This window comes from Benincasa hispida, chromosome 11 (assembly GCF_009727055.1).
Source record: "Benincasa hispida cultivar B227 chromosome 11, ASM972705v1, whole genome shotgun sequence".
NCBI classification, from domain to species: Eukaryota; Viridiplantae; Streptophyta; class Magnoliopsida; order Cucurbitales; family Cucurbitaceae; genus Benincasa; species Benincasa hispida.
Window position 1 is genome coordinate 75,174,203 of NC_052359.1, and position 20,414 is coordinate 75,194,616.

The 20,414-nt window shown below is 31.8% G+C and overlaps 1 protein-coding gene across 2 annotated transcripts; it reads left to right on the forward strand.

Annotated features, from left to right (window-relative positions):
- Nucleotides 1-314: 314 nt before the first annotated feature.
- Nucleotides 315-10,077, forward strand: LOC120092069 (pentatricopeptide repeat-containing protein At1g15480, mitochondrial-like). 2 transcript variants are annotated; one of them, XM_039050275.1, is made up of 4 exons: nt 315-474; nt 1,298-1,871; nt 2,437-3,706; nt 9,802-10,077. In XM_039050275.1, exons 1-3 carry the CDS (start codon nt 440-442, stop codon nt 3,682-3,684), a joined length of 1,857 nt encoding a protein of 618 aa, XP_038906203.1. In that variant the 5' UTR covers nt 315-439; the 3' UTR covers nt 3,685-3,706; nt 9,802-10,077. The 2 variants fall into 2 exon arrangements, with proteins under 2 accessions (XP_038906203.1, XP_038906202.1); XM_039050274.1 differs by lacking the exon at nt 9,802-10,077 and having other exon boundaries at nt 2,437-3,838.
- The last annotated feature ends 10,337 nt before the right edge of the window (nt 10,078-20,414 follow it).

Genomic DNA, 20,414 nt, shown 5'->3' on the forward strand with positions numbered 1-20,414 from the left:
TTTTGATTTTTTTTTGAATTGACATAAATATAAAGGTGGAAAATTATTCTAAATGGTAAAATTGATGAAAATATTTATAAAATATAGCAAAATTTTATAACTATGAACAATAGACGTTGATAGATATCAATAGAAGTAAATCAAGGTCTATTAATTCTAAAATCTTGTTATGTTTTTATAAATATTTTGATTAATTTTATTATATTTAAAAACAATCCTACAAAGTTTATGGTATCTTGTATAATTAAAAATAAATAAACAAATAAATCAGCGAGAAAAAACCATGCCGAATGGTATTTATTTTCGTCAATTACAGGAGGGTTTTTAGTAGGGCTTAAGAGCAACCTCCCCGCCTCTGCGATTTCAAGTCCTCTCACTCTCGCTTCCATTGTTGAGGTCTTCTGAGTTCTTCCCTAATCACTACTAATATCATCCCACCATGTGGGCTCTTCGTAGAGCTTCTATTTCTCTTAGGTATGCTTCTCTTCCTTCATCTGTACGCCTGTTCTTCATACTAGACCTCTCTGTTTCTGTACCTTACACTGTTCATTCGGTAATGCAAAGCAAAGAAAACAAAGTTGAATCTCGTTTTGGATGTAAACTTTTGAATTCGTTTCATGGGTATTGGTTTTCATTAATTCTGTACATCAACAAGCTTCTTTCTGATCGAGTTTCTAGTGCTCATTAAAGAAGAAAATAAAGTAAAGGGTTGTGCGTGATTTGTTCTGTTCTTGTTGTCACCTTCACCTTCACGTTCTATTTCTATTCTTTTTTTCGTTCGTATATTAGCTGAAATGCAAAGCTTCTCTTGGTTGGGATTTTTTTTCCAAACTTTTTTTTTTTGTTTTAAAATATTTTTCTGAAATTTTCAAATTTCTGGGTTTGAGATTCTGTCTTCGTAGTTTATGAGGCTATGTGCATTTCTGGACTGTTGAGTTTCAAAGATGATGATTGGAATATCATTGAGGGAGATGGTCCGAGTGATGAAATTAGAATCAGTGAAGAACGTAGACATGAGAATTGGGATGAAAGAAGCTGTAATATTGAGAAGAAAAGAAGAAATCCTTATAATTTGGACATTCTTCTTCTTCTTCTTCTAATGTCCTAAACATCAAATTTTCTCCTGGCAGTTTCCTGAAATCAATCATTATTAATCATCCAAAGTACTGTTTTTGTATGTATGTACTTCTGTATACATATACTATATATATGCACGTGTATATTATGGTGGGGAAGGTATAATACCTCCAACTTTTCGGACCCCTCCCTGTACAATCTTTTTGTGTTCTCTTTTCAGGAATCAAGGGTATAGAGAAAGAACTTCATATTTCTTTGGCAAACTAGAGGTACCATATTCTTGGGAAGGAAATGTAGCTGGTTTTAGAACCACTGCTGCTTTATCTGATCGATGCATCTCTTTTGAGAGAAACAATCTTGCAACATGGCCGACCTCTGGGATTTATATTAGTAGTCGTGGTCTATCTTCACAAGCTGGTGCTGAGAACAGTGGAGAGGAAGATAACGTGGAAGATGGATTTTCTGAACTTGATGAAACACTTCCAAGCACTAGTCCACTTGAAGATAGTAAGGCAGCTAATGATAATGAAGAGGAACTAACCTCTGGATCAGAAATTGATGATGGGACTCGAAATGAACTTGATTTACCCGAGGTAGAAACTGAACTTGCTGAAAAGATATCTAAAAAAGGTGCTCCTTCAGCGTTGTTCGAGGCTATTTGGAGTGCTTCAGGTTTATCTGTTCCTAGTGTACTTGATAAGTGGGTCAGTGAAGGAAAAGAAATAAGCCGGGCTGATATCTCTCTTGCCATGCTCAATCTTCGTAGACGCCGAATGTTTGGGAAGGCTTTGCAGGTAAATTTATTTGATGTTACCTTTCATGCAATGAAATTCATTTGTGCGGTTTCAGGTTTGTAATTGATCTCATTTCTCTTGGAATTTGTGGAACTCTATATAAGTCTATGTGATTAGTGGACAACGGATTTCAGGATGGAAATATCCATCAATTTCTTAAAACTACAACAATCAATTGTAATATGGTCTAACAGGCACAAAATGATTTCAAGATGTGTTTTTTAGGTTTGTAATTAGTAAGCTTGAGTATGTTGAACAATTCTTAAGATGTACCATTATTAAATACTTGTATAAAAAATTGCCGAGCTGGCTTATAGCATTCAAGAAATTTTCAGTTGGTTTGATGTTTGTTTGAGCAGCATCGGAACTGCTGGTAGTATGTTTTGATACACATTTATATATTGTTGGGCTTATAAAGTCATTATTGGTATGAAAATGGTTGTGCAATTTTTGACACTGAAGAACTTTTTAGCTATTGTATATGGTTACTATTTTTCCCTATTTGTTAGACATTCATTCGTCAATTCCTGAACTCATTGCTGACATTTCTGTATCCATTCCACAGTTTTCAGAGTGGTTGGAATCCAGTGGGCAACTTGATTTTATTGAGAGAGATTATGCTTCTCGCCTTCACTTGATTGCAAAGGTTCAGGGTCTCCATAAGGCAGAGAGTTACATTGCTAATATCCCAAAGTCCTTTCAAGGGGAGGTGGTATACCGAACACTTATGGCTAACTATGTGGTTGCCAGAAATGTAAAAAAAGTGGAGGAAGTATTTAACAAAATGAAGGAACTTGGATTCCGAATCACGACATTTGCTTGCAACAGGTTGCTTCTTCTTTACAAGAGGGTTGACAAGAGGAAAATAGCCGACGTTTTATTGTTGATGGAGAAAGAAAATGTCAAGCCTTCTCTGCTTTCTTACAAAATCTTAATAGATGCTAAAGGAGAATCAAAGGACATGATAGGGATGGAACAAGTTGTTGATACAATGAAGGCCGAAGGAATTGAGCTTGATGTTTCTGCCCTTTCCATATTAGTTAAGCACTATGCTTCAGGTGGGCTTAAAGACAAAGCCAAGGCCATTTTAAAGGAGATGGAAGATGTTAACATCAAAGGTTCTAAATGGGCTTGCAGAATTTTACTTCCCCTTTATGGAGAACTCCAAATGGAAGATGAAGTGAGGAGGCTCTGGAAGATTTGTGAGTCAAATCCTCGTATCGAAGAATGCCTTGCTGCCATTGTTGCATGGGGAAAGCTGAAGAATATCCCAGAAGCAGAGAAAATTTTTGATAGAGTTGTAAAAACATGGAAGAAGCTGTCCGCAAAACAATATTCTACCATGTTGAAGGTTTATGCAGACAACAAGATGTTGGTGAAGGGCAAGGAACTAGTCAAGCAGATGGCAGACAGTGGTTGTCGCATTGGTCCGTTTACATGGGATGCAATTGTGAAGCTCTATGTGGAAGCTGGGGAAGTAGAAAAAGCAGACTCTTTCTTGGTTAAGGCTGTTCAAAAAAACCAGATGAAGCCATTGTTTACCTCATACATGATTATCATGGATCAATATGCAAGGAGGGGGGATGTCCACAATGCAGAGAAAATCTTGTATAAGATGAGACTATCGGGTTACGTGGCTCGATTCAACGATTTTCAAACTCTAATACAGGCATACATTAACGCCAAAGCTCCGGCCTATGGTATGAAAGAGAGAATGAAAGCAGATAATGTATTTCCAAACAGAGATTTGGCAAGAAAGTTAGCCCAAGTTGATGCTTTTAGGAACACAGCAGTGTCAGATTTACTTGACTGAGAAATTTAACCTGATACTTTTGGTATGTATAAGCTCCCCAGATTTCAACTTTATTTTTACAAATTAAGTATTTGTTAATTAATATGGTGGCTGCTCTTTAATATGTTTCGATTATGTATCCTTCCCTAGAATAAGAATTCTCATTTTTCAGAAACTCAAAATGGTTTATTATTTATGTCTCTCACTTTAATTTGTCAAGTCTGATGGTAGTTTTATTTTTGTATTGTGGTAGCCAAAATTTGGAAATTTTGAAAAATCATGACATGTTTCAATGCATTCAGGTTTTGAGTTTGAAAATTTTAAGGTAGGATTGTTGGGTTTTATGTCCTAAAACTCGTGGTATATAAAAATGAAGCTTATTTTGATAATTCAATAAAAGTGTTATTGAATAAACCTATTGCTTGAATAGAAATTCAATAAATCTAAAAATCCCTTGACTATTAGATGAATACTTGAATTTTATGTGGAGACATAAAGGTGGATCAAGTTCGAGTAAATAGTCAAAATGATCTATAATATATGGATAAGGTTGGATACCTTATTTTGGAAACACTATTGGATGCGACCTACTCTGTAGTTGTTACAAGGAGTTGTAAAGTGCTACAAACGAAGTAATCCTAATTCGTTCATGTTGGACTTGAGGAGTGGATGTGTCCTTGTGCAAAAGAGTTTGTACAAGATCGGATCACAAAATAAGTCACTCCTACTTTGTTTATCATTTAAGACTGACTATTTCAAAGTGATGACCTAGGTAACTTGATCTTTATCTTGAGTTAATTATGAACTCTTGTTTATCTAGGATTGCCCTTAGATTTGCATAGTTGAGAGTTGGCTCAACAGTGCCGACTCAATATGACTACCATTTCAGAAGTAAGACCGGATAGATAGCTGGGGTCAGGTGCAAGAGGGAATTCACTCCTACCCACCTTAGGGATAGTAGAGAGGTTGTTAAGTGTTGATTTTGGGACTTGGATCACAAAACAATTGTTCATTAGGGGATCAATGAGGACTTAAACAATTGTTCATTAGGGGATCAATGAGGACTTAAGGAACAAGAGGTAATTTTGAGGTAAAACAGAGATTTGACCCAGTCGTTATTACGAACTAAAGAGTTAACTTACTAATTATGGTTATATCGAGTGACCCATTAATCTCAGATCAGTCTAATGAGTTTAGTCGATTAATCTCAGATCGTTGGAGCCCATGATCTGTAGGTCCATGAGGTTTCCCTACTAGCTCGGAAATGGATTAGCTCTAGAGTAGTGTGATAAATTAATTTTAAACATTCAAATTAGAATCAAACGGATTGGAGAAAATATATTTAAATATGATTTAAATATATGAAGATGAATTTGTGTAAAAATTAATTTAATATTGGATATTAAATTAATTAGAATTATTTAAATTGTTTAAATAATTATTTATTAATTATAAAATTAATTTATGAAATTAATAAATTTTGATTTTAGAAATAAAATATGATTTTAAAATCAAAACAGATTTTTGGAAATTGAAAAATTACACAACTTGAAAAATGGGTTTTTCAAGTTCATCTTCAACTTGCTCACAAGGAACCCACCATCTCTTCTTTTGGTTTACTCCAAACATGAGCTGCATCCCATACAACACATCTCTTTGCATGATAGTCTAAAATATATTGAAGAGATTGAAGTGAAGAATGAGTGTTGAATCGACTGAATTTTTGCTTAAAAATTCGGATGAAGAAGGTGTTCTTCAATGAGTTGATTCAGTGAGCTTTCTCCATATTCCTTTTGATTCTAACTTATTTTGAGTCTCATAACTCAATCTAGAGCACCAAGAGGATAGTAGGGAAGATCTTGTCGCGATCTACATAAGGATTCAGAGGATTTTGTAATTGGAAATAGAGATTTTGTTTGTTTGACCAAGGTATGTTCTTGAAACCCATTAAACTTTGTTTTTAGCACAAATAGAATAGTCCATTTATACAGAATGGTAAAGGGGTCCCTCTATGATCATAGAAATGCCAAAATTAATGAATTAGAATGCTTATGGATCCTAATTCTTCTGCTGCGTGATGGTGTCGATCCAACAATTGGTATCAGAGCATCTTATAAGCATTCAGTTTGGATTAATTCTTGTTTGGTGGGTGTTTTGTATGAAAATATAAAACTACTATAATGATATGGTTGAGTTTTGGCATTTAATTTCTCTTTGATTTCTCATTTAAATTTGTAATTGGCTCTTGCTTGATGAGTTTTAATGTCTTCCTAAGAGTTTAATTTATTTGGAGTTATTAGAGTTGAAATTAAGCTGTAATTCGAAGAAACAAGCGAAGGGGTCGAGTTGCAGTTTCCAGACGATCAGCCTCTGATCATATCGTCGTTGAGCTTTAGTAGCTAAACAATCGTTTAGCTTCATATGTTAGACGATATGAAGGAAAAGCTAAACGATCGTCTAGCTTCGGGCGTTAATCGTTTAGGTGTTGTGTGTTAGACGATCGTCTGCCTCTGGAGCTAAACGATGCGTTGTTTTGCTATGCGATGACACTACATGATCGTGTAGCTTTGGGTGGGAGCTAAGCGATTAGGCGAAGAGCTATGCGATGGCGCTGAGTGATCACTTACACGATCATTTACCTTTGATCAGGAGCTAAGCGATGAGACAAAGAGCTATGTGATGGCGATGAGTGATTGCTTACATGATCGTTTACCTTTAATCGGGGCTAAGCGATGCGGCGAAGAGCTATGTGATGTTGTTGAGCGATCGCTTACACGATCATTTACCTAAAAGCGGCAACTGAGCGATGTGTCGATTGCTATGCGATAGCACTAGGCGATCGCTTGCCTCGGGCGTGCGCTAAACGATCAAGACACGGTGCTAAACGATGGAGCTATGCGATAGTGTTTGACACTAAACGATCGTGTAGTATCCTCTGACGCTAGACGATGACACTATACGATAGAAGACGAACACTATACGATCGTGTAGCTTTGTTAAACGATAGGCGTTGGTTGCTAAACGATCAAGCAAGTGCTAAACGATCAAGCCCATCGCATGATGATGGTCGTCAATGCTAAATGATCTGACTTAACGAGATTTTGGGCGAGAGCAAAATCAGTCGGTTCGACCGGTTCTCTTGAGCTTTGGTCCGGTTCAGCTTCAAATGGTTTGTGGTTGGTCTGGTTTAGACTCTGCTGGTCCGGTTCAGATAGTTCGGGTTTGATTCAAGTGGTGTTGGAGCGGTTTGAGTGGTGTTGAAGCTGTTTTTGTAATTGTTAGACCTTTGTTTGCTTGTTTTTGCCAAAACTAAAACCATATCAGTACGTGTTTAATTATTTATGTATTGGATGTATATTATAATTAAATAAATCTTGTATGTGCATATAGTATGTCATTTAGATTTAAAATCCCACCATAGGAAGCATGCAACATGCATTGAAAGTATGTTATAATTTGTTATAATATATAGTATGCATGTTAGGGTTTCTTGTATTTAATATAAGTGTTATATTAGATATTGAATGCCTTTATGTTGTGGATGTTTAGCATGTCTAAAGTTTTATAAGCTGTTATAAAATTAGGTTAGACATTTAAAATTCATAACAAAGAACAGTTGCATGCTCACGTAGGTTAACCACTTGTTTTAATTAGTTAAAATAGGTCGTTGAACTTGTAAAACTAGGGTTACAAACTCAACCGGTATATAATCTTGTCGAAGGTTAGGGGTATTTAAGTTGTCGGTTTATGGAACACCTTTTACCTGGGAATTATGGCTGAATAATTGAGCGTTGGTAACCAGTTTTATTAGTATCCGTGAACGATGTGAGGTAATAAAAGGGTTTATCACCTAGACATTGTAGGTTTAACTCCATTTATAAGAGTTATACAGGGATAAACCACATAGACTTAGGGTTATTTTTAATTAGCTGGGAAAGAACCTAAGTATGTAGTTACCCAAACATTAAAACACTTCAGTGGTAGTGAACAACTTCTTTATGATAGAGTTATTAGAAAACTTCAGCGGGAGATTAATAACATACGTGGTATGTTATTCTTAGCTCTTGCGTCCTTAAGAGTTCACAATCTGGATTTAAGCGATACTTCGTGTCACCCTGGGAGTGACCTCTCTTCGGACAGTATTTTTAGCTTAAATTTAGATTCGGGTGAATAAGGGGAAGTTGTTCGAACAAAAATCTAGTGTATGATTTCAAATGCCACGTCTCCACATAGTTCACATCGTGAGATTCATATAACGCTTCGTGTCACCTTGGGAGTGACCTCCCTTCGAAGAGCAGATGTATGCGTCAATACCAAGGTGAACGAAGTAGTTCATAATAAGTGGGTGAAGGAAATGTGTCAACATATTCTACGGTCTCCTCCATTAGTCTGAACCGTGAGATTCTTATATTGCGCTTGCTGGTTAGCTTTAAGCGGCCTTTTGCTAGTCATTTAACAGGTATAGAGATACCAAATGGTAAAAGATGGGTATGGGATGCCCTAGTTTATTGTATTTCTCTATAAAACTTAGAAACTCAGTCTTATATATCGAATGTATAAGTTACCACTGGAGTTTTAGTCCAAGTGGGAGTTTGTTGGGTTTTATATCCTAAAACTCGTGGTATGTAAACGATGGAGCTTATTTTGATAATTTAATAAAAGTGTTATTGAATAAACCTATTGCTTGAATAGAAATCCAATAAACCTAGAAGTTCTTTGACTATTGGATGAGTACTTGAACTTTATATTGAGACATAAAGGTGGATCAGGTTTGAGTAAATAGTCAAAATGATCTATAGTATATAGATAAGGTTGGGTACCTTATTCTGATAACACTATTGGATGTGATCTGCTCTGTAGTTGTTACAAGAAGTTGTAAAGTGCTACAAACGAAGTGATCCTAATGCGCTCATGTTGGACATAAGGAGTGTGGGTGTCCTTGTGCAAAAGAGTTTGTACAAGATTGGAGCATGAAATGAGTCACTCCTACTTTGTTTACAGTTTAAGGCTGACTATTTCAAAGCGATGACCTAGATAACTTGACCTTAATCCTGAGCTAACTATGAACTCCTGTTTATTTGGGATTGTTCTTAAATTTGCATAGATGAGGTTTGGCTCAACAATGCCGACTACCATTTCAAGGGTAAAACCGGATAGATAGCTGTGGACATAGGGTGCAAGAGGGAATTCACTCCTACCCACTTTAGAGATAGTAGAGAGGTTGTTCCCTTAAGTGCTGATTCTGAGGCTTGAACAAGGGATCTTGCCCTCTCATTTGGCATGAGAAGGACTCGGTTTTGTGATTGGATCACAAAACAATTGTTCATTAGGGAATCAGTGGGGACTTAAGGAACATGAGTTAATTTCGGGGGTAAAACAAAGATTTGACCCAACCTGTGAAGGTTAACTTACTAATCATGGTTATATCGAGTGGACATAATATATCTACAGTGAGCAGAGTTTAACTCTAGGCTTTAGTGGAGTGACCCATTAGTCAATGAATGGGATTAGATCGGTTTAATAAGTTTAGCCGATTAATCTCGGATCATTGGAGCCCATGATCTGCAGGTCCATGAGGTCCCTCTACTAGCTCGGAAATGGATTAGCTCTAGAGTAGTATGATAAGTTAATTTAAAACGTTTAAATTATAATCAAATGGAATTGGAGAAAATATATTTAAATATGATTGAAATATATGAAATGAATTTGTGCAAAAATTAATTTAATATTGGATATTAAATTAATTAGAATTATTTAAATTGTTTAAATAATTATTTATTAATTATAAAATTAATTTGTAAAATTAATAAATTTTGATTTTAGAAATAAAATATGATTTTAAAATCAAAATAGATTTTTGGAAATTGAAAAATTACACAAAACATGAAAAATGGGTTTTTCAACTTCATCTTTAATTTGCTCATAAGGAACCTACCACCTCTTCTCTTGGTTTACTCCAAGCATGAGCTGCATTCCATACAGTACATCTCTTTGCATGATAGTCTGAAATATATTGAAGAGATTGGAGTGAAGAATGAGTGTTGAATAGACTGAATTTTTGCTGAAACATTCGGATGAAGAAGATGTTCTTCAATTGGTTAGTTTAGTGAGCTTTCTCCATATTCCCTTTGATTCCAGCTTATTTTGAGTCCCACAACTCAATCTAGAGCACCAAGAGGATAGTAGGGAAGATCTTGTGGTGGTATACCCAAACATTCAGAGGATTTTGCAACTGGAAATAGAGATTTCGTTGGTTCGGCCAAGGTATGTTCTTGAAACCCATTAAACTTTGTTTTTAGCATGTTTATTTTCAACCAAAATTAATGAATTAGAATGCTTATAGATCATGATTTCTTCCGTTACGTGATGGTATCGATCCAACAAAGATTACTTTAGAAAGTTTGATAATAACATAATAATAGTTCATGTAACAAAGCCCGTTTTACTTTTGTTGAAATTACAATATGTATGACATAAATATATTGTAAATAATATGGTATTGTAAATTTATAATCATACAAAATCTTAAACAAATTAAAAATAGTCAAAATTTAATCTAATATTTGGTGGATAACTATAACTTAATTGATGGTTCATAAATGTATTATGAAATTTTTTTAACAAATCTATGAATTGGGTTCTAATTTTCTCTTTTTTTCCTCCTTTTTTCTGAGAAAATTGAGATCTAATTTCTTAATAAAATATTAAATACATATTAAAACACTTAAAACATAAAACTGGATTTTTGTTTTTTGAATCATTCATTGTTGTGTGCTATTTAAGCTCTGTTTGAATCACATGTATTGTTTCATGGGTATGAATATTAAATGTGTGGAATGATTAATATTTATATTAGGTAAGATAATCGATGTTTTGAAGTTAAATGTATATGTTTGATTTACCATTCTTAATAAGTAATATAGTCATGAATTAAATTTAGTATTATTTAATATATTGTTACATTAGTTAATTGTTTAATAACTTCAAATATCACTAAATTAATCTCTTTTAATTAAACATATAATTTAATTATTAAAAGTAATTAACTAAACATAAAACAATTATAATACTCATAATTTAAAGTAAAATTTATATTAAATAATTAAGAAAACATAAAATATCAATGTTAAATATATTAGTTTAAATTTATTAAGTGTATATATGATATTGAATTAATCAAACTATATTTTTACGGTTTGTCTTTGATATAAAAATTCCACTAGTTTGAAAGTTAATAGAAAATTCATGTCAAATAGGTTTCAAAGTTCTCTAATATAGTAAGGGTTAAAAAGTGAAACATTAAATCTATTTGAAATCTCAGGAGCTGCTCTTATTTTTTATATAGATGATTTAACAGGTGCTTTCGAAGATGCTGGATAATCAATGTTGCATGTATGTTTAAAATGGAAGGAAATTTGTTAATTTTAAATGATTAAAAATATTTTCAAAGTGATTTTAAAATTTACAAAATATTATTAGAACTCTTTACATATGAATGCATGCTTAATTTACAAAATATTACAAGAACTCTTTACATACGAACTGCAATACTTCTAACTTAGCAGTGATAGACGATAACTTCAGTAGACATCTGGAGCTCTTGAGTTACTAGCTTCAGTAGGCATCTGAAACTCTTCAACTACCGAGAAGAGGAAGAATATTTTGAAAATGTAAGCTGAGAAACCCGATGAGTGACATTTTGAAATAACCTTTATGTTTCTAATCATAACGACGCATGCTCAAAAACTTAATCAAGAAACTCTTTCAAATGCATGTAATAAAGAAATACCTTTTTAACACATGTTATTTCTATAGAAACTCACCCAACACATGCTAAACCTTTTAAATAAAGATTTGCATGAAACTTAATTAAACACATGATAAATCAATCATCAAACCTGTGCCTGGACATCTAGGGGTGGACCAACTCAATACACCCAGGCATTGGGGTGGAGCAATGCATAGCAACTATCATACGTGCACGCAGAACTCAAGTATTTCGTATCGGGTACTAGATCCAATGGTTTGAAAACCTCTTTCTCAAATCATTATTTTTCAGAATATCGCATGAATAATCAAAACAAGAGTTTATAATTAAATCCATAACTCAACCCATGATGATAAAATCATATATATCAATACCTATGAAGCACAGATACTTCATGTGATGCAAAAAATCAGTATCAGACACGTATCGGATATTGATACTTCAAGATATTTCCCAGATATGTATCTGACACGCGATTTGATGTATCTATACTTCCAGATACTTTCTAGATATTGTCTGACATGCGATTTGACGTATATATTTCTATGCATAATTTTTTTTTAAGAAAAAAGACAAGGAATTCATCTAATCTTCCCCAATCTAAAATTAGGCAACCTATTTAAAAAGCTCACTCATCGAGTCCAAAACTAAATAAATAAATAAATAAATAACGGACCAATCCCTAGACTAGAATCATCTATTCTCCATCTTTACATTTGAGTCCTCACAAAGTCCACCAAAATATAAATTATTTGGATATTTTCAACAATAAGTTCTTTGTTTATCTTCATACTTCTCCCTCTAATCTTCTTTTCTTCTTTGCAATATGAATCATTTTTTTATTGTATTTTATTAACTATTGTACTTCAACATCTTAGATGTTGCTTTTTTTGTATTGTATTTCAGTGTTTGTATTCTATTTTGTGCTATTGTTATTAACTTGTATGCTAAATTTATCTATATCCTAGACTTTTTTTAAAGAAAAAGGAAATGTACCTTCAATGTATCAGTATCCTCGTTTTTTAGAAATATATATATTAAAAAAATGATGCATCCTTATACATCCGTATCTTAGTTTTTTTAGAAATTGATGAATACCGTATCCGTATCATGTAGCCGTATCTGTGTCTGTGCTTCATAGATCAATACCATCTTTGAAACAACCTTCAATATCTCATAAACATAGTTTATTTCATCAAATACTTTAAATGTTCTTAAAATAAATAATTTTCTTTTGAGAAGGGTCACTCATTGTCAACTAGTTTTTTCCTAAATTTTTCATTTCTTAGATTCTTGATTATCTTGAAATTTAATTGATAACTCCCTGGTTATGCTCATATAAGCTATAATTCGAATATCCCATAAATACCCTCCAAGAATAGCCAATTTCTTCCACTTTTTCCATTAACCCTAATTTCATTCAAATTTTAGGATTTTCTTTTCAATTGAGTCTATTAATTATTTAAAATTATCTTAAGATTCAAACTTGCTTCAGTTTTAAGGTTAGAATATCATAATAATACCAATTGGACCATAAATCATGTTTAAGAGCACCTTAGTTAACCTAAACTTTTGATTGTTTTGAAGATTCTTCCACTTGTGAGGTGTAGATTTGAACTTGAAGCCCCTTGGTTACATTATACCAATAATTTTCAAGTGTTTAATAAAAATTTATTAAAGTACATTTGAAAAGCTATTTTAAGTGGTTACCAAACAATCCAATTGTTCCAAAATGACTTATTTTTTAAATTAAATACTTGAATATGTATTCCAAACACATCATTAATATTGTTGACATTAATCATTTTTGTTTTCTTATCTAACAAACTCGTTCACAGCTTCTATAGGTGTTCGTTATTCGATGGACACTTGTACTATTGCATCTTTGTATAACAAAGGAGATAAAACCTACATGCATATTTCGGAATATCGGTAACAACATGATTCATAATTCAAATTAGAGTTGCGATAGCGAAACTACGCAAAGACATGTTCCTGCAAGAGTTGATATAATAATATTTTCATGTATGTAAATTTCAGATCTAGGTCAAAGTCACAGGGTGACAGGCCTTTGGTAATTATGTAATGCTTCTCTTCTCCAGGAAATGTAAGGAGGGAAGAAAAATGTATCTCATTTTGTTTTGTTCTCAACTTCTATTATAAAGTCAATCAAGCAATTACAATTTTTTTGGTGCACAAAAAGCCTCATTTAAGCCCGCCAATTTATTATCTTGTGGTATTTTTTTTTTTTTTTTAAATTTGTTTATTTTATTTTCATAATAACACTTATTATTTTCATATTATATATAACACATATATTTGTATGGTTTATGAATATAAGGTTTTACCGATGCTGTTTATGAATATTATATGTACATTAATTTATTTTTCATTCTATAATATAAGTTTTCTTATACTTATATTAAATGATTAATATAGACTTTTTGAATCAAATACAAAGAAAAAAAACTTTGATAGGAGGTTTTATAAATAAAAATAAAAAATTAACCAACGAACTTTATTTTCCAAAAGATTGATTTTAAAAAATATTATATTTGGATTTTATTTGTTTTTCTTTCCTCTAGCCATTGTCTCCACTTACTATAAATACTTTCTCCATTCATCTTGATATTGACCTATGCAAACACCTTCCGAAGGGAGGTCGCGTTTGGGATGACATGAGGTCAAGCATGAATCTCATAATGTGAACTTATACGAAGACCATAAGAGAAAATGACTTATCATGTAATCTTTTTCTCTCACTAAGTATTTTAAAATTGAGGGTTCAATACTTAGATAAATTAGGCTAAAACATTTATCTAAATGAATATTGTTTTCCCAATATAACATTTATATTGGATAGTTTTACTATAATATTTTAATTCATTAAAAATTTTAATAAATTAGAACATTCTTGCATGCTTAATAAAGTATTGACTAATTCAACCCCCAGGTCGGTTTCCAGATAGGGTGTTCCCTTACGGTCAGCTTAAATATCTCAATCCTAGGAAGAACTTTCCTAGACAGGGTTGCCTTATAGGCAATATTTTATAATTAATCTTTTATTTTCTCATTTTAATTCTATTAGAACAAAATAAAAAATATATTTCAAATCTAGTCTCATTAGAAATAAAACTGAAAGATTAATTAACTGAATTTTAAACTATTTAAAACAAATTAATTAATCTTACCATTGTTTCATTAGTTTAGCATGCAACTTTGTTCTAAGTTTTTCATTCATTAAATATACAAAAAACTTTTATATCTATATTACTGAATTAAAATTTATTATATGCATTTCCATGACATTATTATTAACCAAATATAATTATTATATTCTAAATAATTATCAATTTCATTAATACACATAATATAACTTTTATTATAAATATGAATGAAAAAACTATATAGTAGACATGCTTTTAACAAGATATTAAAACCATATAATATAACTCTTATATTACAAACATGCAAACCATATAGTATAATCATGCATATACATACTTTAGGAAATAAGTTAAATTTTAAATATATACTTATATTTAAGAATGATGCATGATCATGCTTAACCTAAGGTGGGATTTTAATCTATATGGCACACTTATACAATATATAATTAATATAATTAAACATACATATCATACATATTAAAACTAGATTATAGCAATAATAGATCAAATATTGGCACCCTAATAAAACCATAAATTAAATTACATTAATTTAAATCAAAACACAATAAACTGCCTTGAAAAGTTGATAGAAAACTACCACATTCGTGTGTGCAGAAAATTATCATGTTCTTAGAAGAAAATTGGCACGATCTTTCTATGACGCACAAAAGATTACAGACGAAAGAAACCTAGATAGGAACCTATCGGGTCTACACTTCGATATCTATCTTTCACCCCTGTTTTTTACCTTTTCTCACAGCAAATATTTAACCACGAACGATTCAGATTTATAGACTCGATTTACAAAATAAATGTCCAAGATACCGGGCCTTTACATTGATCAAATCAAAATAACAAAGTCGTAAATCTAATGTGCCAATACTTATAAACATCTATCAAACAAAACAAACCATACAACACATATGCACAGTGAAATACACTCATCGTTCAGTTCTATGTAAAATTCAAAACAAAATTAAAAGTACGATTTGGTTCTGATACTAATTGAATGGATCAAATCCCACAATGGAAGCGAGTGATTGCTTTGCTTCAATTTTGTTTAAAATTACGACAGAAAAGAAAAAACATACATCAATATATAAGTTAAGCATAAAATTCAAGGGAAGAAAAAACATACCTTGAAGAACCGTTCTTCAAACTTCTTCAGGTCTTCAAAATTCCTCAAGGAATCGATCTTCCATGAACAGTATGAGGATGCCACCATCGGATCTTCCTCGCTATTCTCTTGGCAAGGTTGGTTTGTGGGAACCTCCTTTTGAAAAAGAAAAAGGGTTGTAATTTGGAGAAGAATTTTACAGAGAAAACATTTTTTCTCTATTAAAACTCGAGAGAAGTCAATTTGATGCATTAATTTTTCTCTACAAAAAATAACTTTTTAAGAGAAAAACTTCCCACCTTCTTTTAATGAGAAGTGAGATGGATTTTTCCAAGAGAAAAATAAAATCACCCACTTCCATTAAATTAAATTAAATTAAATTAAATTAACTTAATTATCAATTACAATAATTAATAACTAACTTAAATTAATCAAATAATTAATTAATTTACAAAATTAAATATCTAATATTTAATTAAATATTTGAATCTTATTCAAATATATATCTCTCTCATAGCCTATATTTTTTTTTAATTAGAAATCTTATTCATATTAACTTTTAACGTATAGTTTTATTATGAATCTATTTCATATTATTTTAATATGAATCTTATTATTCATATTAATTATTATTTGAATCTTATTCAAATACAATAAATCTCATTTTATTACATATAGTTTAATTTTGAATCTTATTTAAAATTAACTTTATATTATAATGTATCAATATACATGGATTTAATTGTATCATAAACAATTAATATTATTCCATTAATAAATATGAAGAATTCAAATTCTTTCAAAACTATTGGTCCTTGTTCACCTGTTGTAAGCTAGTAGGAGGACTTCATAGACCTGCAGAGTAGAAACTCCAATGATCTGAGGTTATTTAATTAAACTTTTTAATTAAATTAATCAATATTCATTAAATATGGATTACTCAACTAAAGACCCATAGTTGCAGTCTTCACACTATAAAACATGTTGCGTCCATGGATTTGACCATTACTAGTAAGTCGATCCTTCACGAGCAGTTCATAATAATAGTTGGGTCAAATTACCGTTTTACCCCTATAATTACCTATAGCTTCTTAAGTACCACTAATCTTTTTATTGAACAATCTATTTATGGTCCTGCCATAAACCATGTCCTTCTTGGGCCAGTGAGATGGTGGGTACCATTTTTTCAAGACCTGGAATCAACACTTAAGAGAACTACTCCTCTATTTACTCTAAGGGTGGGGATGAGCGAATTCCATCTTGTGTAGCTATGTTCCTAGCTCCATACTCGGATAAATCTCTAAACTTGTAGGATTATTGAGTCGGCATCTCGCACCACGTTCATCCATATAAATCAAAAGACTTCCCTTATAGATAGGAGTCTATAACTCACTCAAAATTGAGATCGACTATATAATTATCCTATGAAATATTAATCTATTGAATTAACAGTTTTACAATGAGAGATGAAATATTTCATGGCCAGGTCTTATATAAACTCATTGTATTTAATCAAATCGTTTGTAACAGTTCCAACATTTGTAACAATTACAAAGTGGGTCATATCCATAGTATCACTAGGATAAGATACCAAACATTGTCCATATGTTGCAGACCTTTTAGGTTATTACTTGAACATGATTCACTTGTATATCTACCTCATACTATTCAAGTTACATTAAATAATCTTGGATCTTAGTTTATTGAGTCAATGAGATCTAAATATTGAATAAAATACTTCTTATTTTATTAAATAAATAATTTATACTTACAAATTACAAACTACGAAACCTATGAGATTTAAGATACTAATCCCAACAATCTTCCACTTATCCTAAAGCTAGTGGAGTGTACAACATAAATAAGTTAGGGCCTACTCTATACCCCATAATACTCCCACTTGCCATAGACAAGATGATGCATATCTCGTAGACCCAGATTCTCCAGGTGACCCTAAAAATCTTTAGTCGTGACAACTTCGTAAATGGATCAGCAATAGTATGCTCTGAAGCAATCTTCATGAAGATCACGTCTCCCCATTGCACAATCTCCCATATGAGATGATACTTGCACTCGATATGTTTTCCTTTTTTGTGGATTTGAGGCTTCTTGAAGTTTGCCACAAAACCACTACTATCACAATAAAGGGTGATGGACATTAACGTGTTTGGAATAACTTCCAAGTCTATCAAAAATTTCTTGAGCCAAACAACTTTTTTAATGGCTTCACGAGCAGCTACACATTCTTCCTCCATGGTAGAGTCAACAACACAGCCTTGTTTGATGTTACACTATACTATAGCTCCATTATTAAGAGTGAATACTGATCTTGCTATAGATTTCCTATAATCCTTATCAGTTTGAAAATCAAAGTTAGTATATCCTATGAGGATCAAATCCTTATCACCATACACGAGCATATAGTCTCTCGTTCTCCTAAGATACTTGAGAATGATCTTAATTGTAGTACAACAATCAAATCCTGAATTGGATTTATATCTACTAACTATTCCTACTTCATAGTAAATGTCTGGCCTAGAACTCAACATGGCATACATAAGGCTACCCATTGCAGATGCATAAGGAATCCGTCTTATCTCTTCAACGTCTTGAGGTGTTTTAAGACATTGTTTCTTAGACAAGATAATTATATGCTTGAAAGTAATAAATCCTTCTTAGAATTCTACATCAAACACCTAATAAGCATTTTGTCCATATACAATGCCTGAGACAAGACCATTTTTGTTCTTACGATCCCTAATGATCTGGATTCCTAGAACAAACTGTGCTTCACCCAAATCTTTAATTTGGAATTGAGCAACCAACCATTTTTTAAAGTTAATAAGTAATCCTACACCATTCCAAGTGAATAGGATATCATCCACATACAACACTAAAAAAGCTACTAAACTATTAATGACCTTTTTGTATACATAAGGTTCATCAATAATTTGTTCAAAGTCATAAGACTTGATCGCAGTATTAAATCTTATATACCAAGATCGAAATGCTTGCTTCAATCCATAAATGGACTGATTAAGCTTGCAAACTTTTTACTCTTGATCTTGTATAATGAATCCCTTTAATTGTTTCATGTAAATATTCTCATCAAGATTACCATTCAAAAAGGCAGTTTTGATGTTTATTTTTCATATTTCATAATCATGACTGGCAATGGACAAGAGAATACTAATAGACTTCAACATGACAACAAGTGAAAGTTTCATCAAAGTCCACTCCCTCAACCTGGTATAACCCTTTTACACCAATCTAGCTTTAAGGTTTGCACCTTTCCATCTACAACACTCTTCCTCTTGTAGATCTACTTGCATCCTATAGATTTTATCCTATCAAGTCGATCTACAAGATCCCAGATAGAATTGAAGTACATAGACTCTATTTCCAAATTCATGGCTTTAACCCATTCATCTTTGTCTGCATCATCCATTGTCTAGTATTTAATTAAATGTACATTAGAATCATATTATAATGCATATGTTTCTCAAAACATATGAGTTTAATATGAATCATATTCGCATTAATTTTAACTTTTTTAATAACATAAATCTCATTCATATTATTAAATATTTGAATTTTATTCAAATAATTTAATCTCATATAATATAGTTTAATTTTGAATCACATTCAAAATTAACTTTATAATGTATCCATATATATTATATTAATAACATGCAATTTATTTTTCCATTAAAATGTGAACAAATCATTCCAAAACTTTGACAATCCTATATAACCTTTAGTGAGCTAGCGAGGGGGTCTAATGGACCTACAGATTAGAAGTTTCAATGATTTGAGATTAAAATTAATTAAACTCCTCAATTAACTTTTTTTTTAATATATATATCCATAAGTGTCATGACCATCTTACATGCACATCGAATAATCTCACGGGACAATCCGTCTCACCCTATAATATTTGGATGTCAAGGAAACCCATGATATTAAATCCCAAGTAGGTGGCCACCATGGATTGAACTCATGCTCCTTAACCCTTTAACCTTTTTTTTTATTTTTTTTTAATATTTCCACTACTACTAGGTCAATCAATGATAGTTAAAATCTTTAATTTAATTAATTTTCAACATTCATTATCTGTGGGCCACTCTCACTTATACAAATCAAAGGATTGCCCTCATAGATAGAAGTTCATAACTCACTCAGGGTTGAGATCATATTACCTACTCGGAAACCCGCTATTCTTAGTAGAAATTGGTTTGTGGAAACCCTTTTGGAATTAGTGAATGTAGAAGAATAATTTTTCTTCTTTAGGGTGGAGAGCATTCACAAAGAGAATCCTCTTGAGAAAGAGAGGGCATCCTTCCTTTTTTGATTTACTGAATAACATGAATCTAAAAAGACGAGGGAGAGGGGAGTTAACCCCTCCCCACTAACCACTCCCCTGCAACTATAAAGGAGTTATAATATTATTATTTTATATTTAATTAATTTATTCATTTAAACTAAAACAAATTTAATCTGATTAATAAATAAATATTACTTAATCAAAATTAATTAATAATAACTAAATAATTAAATATCATATATTTAATTAAATATACATTGGAATCATATTCTAATGTATTTGTCTCTAATAACCTATAGTTTTAATATGAATCATATTCACATTAACTTTAACTTTTAGTTTTTAATAACATGAATCTCATTCATATTATTA

Bases quoted from the DNA above. Each gene is read 5' to 3' on its own strand.
- LOC120092069 (XM_039050275.1), top strand. From the start codon at position 440: ATGTGGGCTCTTCGTAGAGCTTCTATTTCTCTTAG. The intron at 475-1,297 runs GTATGCTTCTCT...TTCTCTTTTCAG, and splicing joins AGAGCTTCTATTTCTCTTAG to GAATCAAGGGTATAGAGAAA. The intron at 1,872-2,436 runs GTAAATTTATTT...TCCATTCCACAG, and splicing joins TGTTTGGGAAGGCTTTGCAG to TTTTCAGAGTGGTTGGAATC.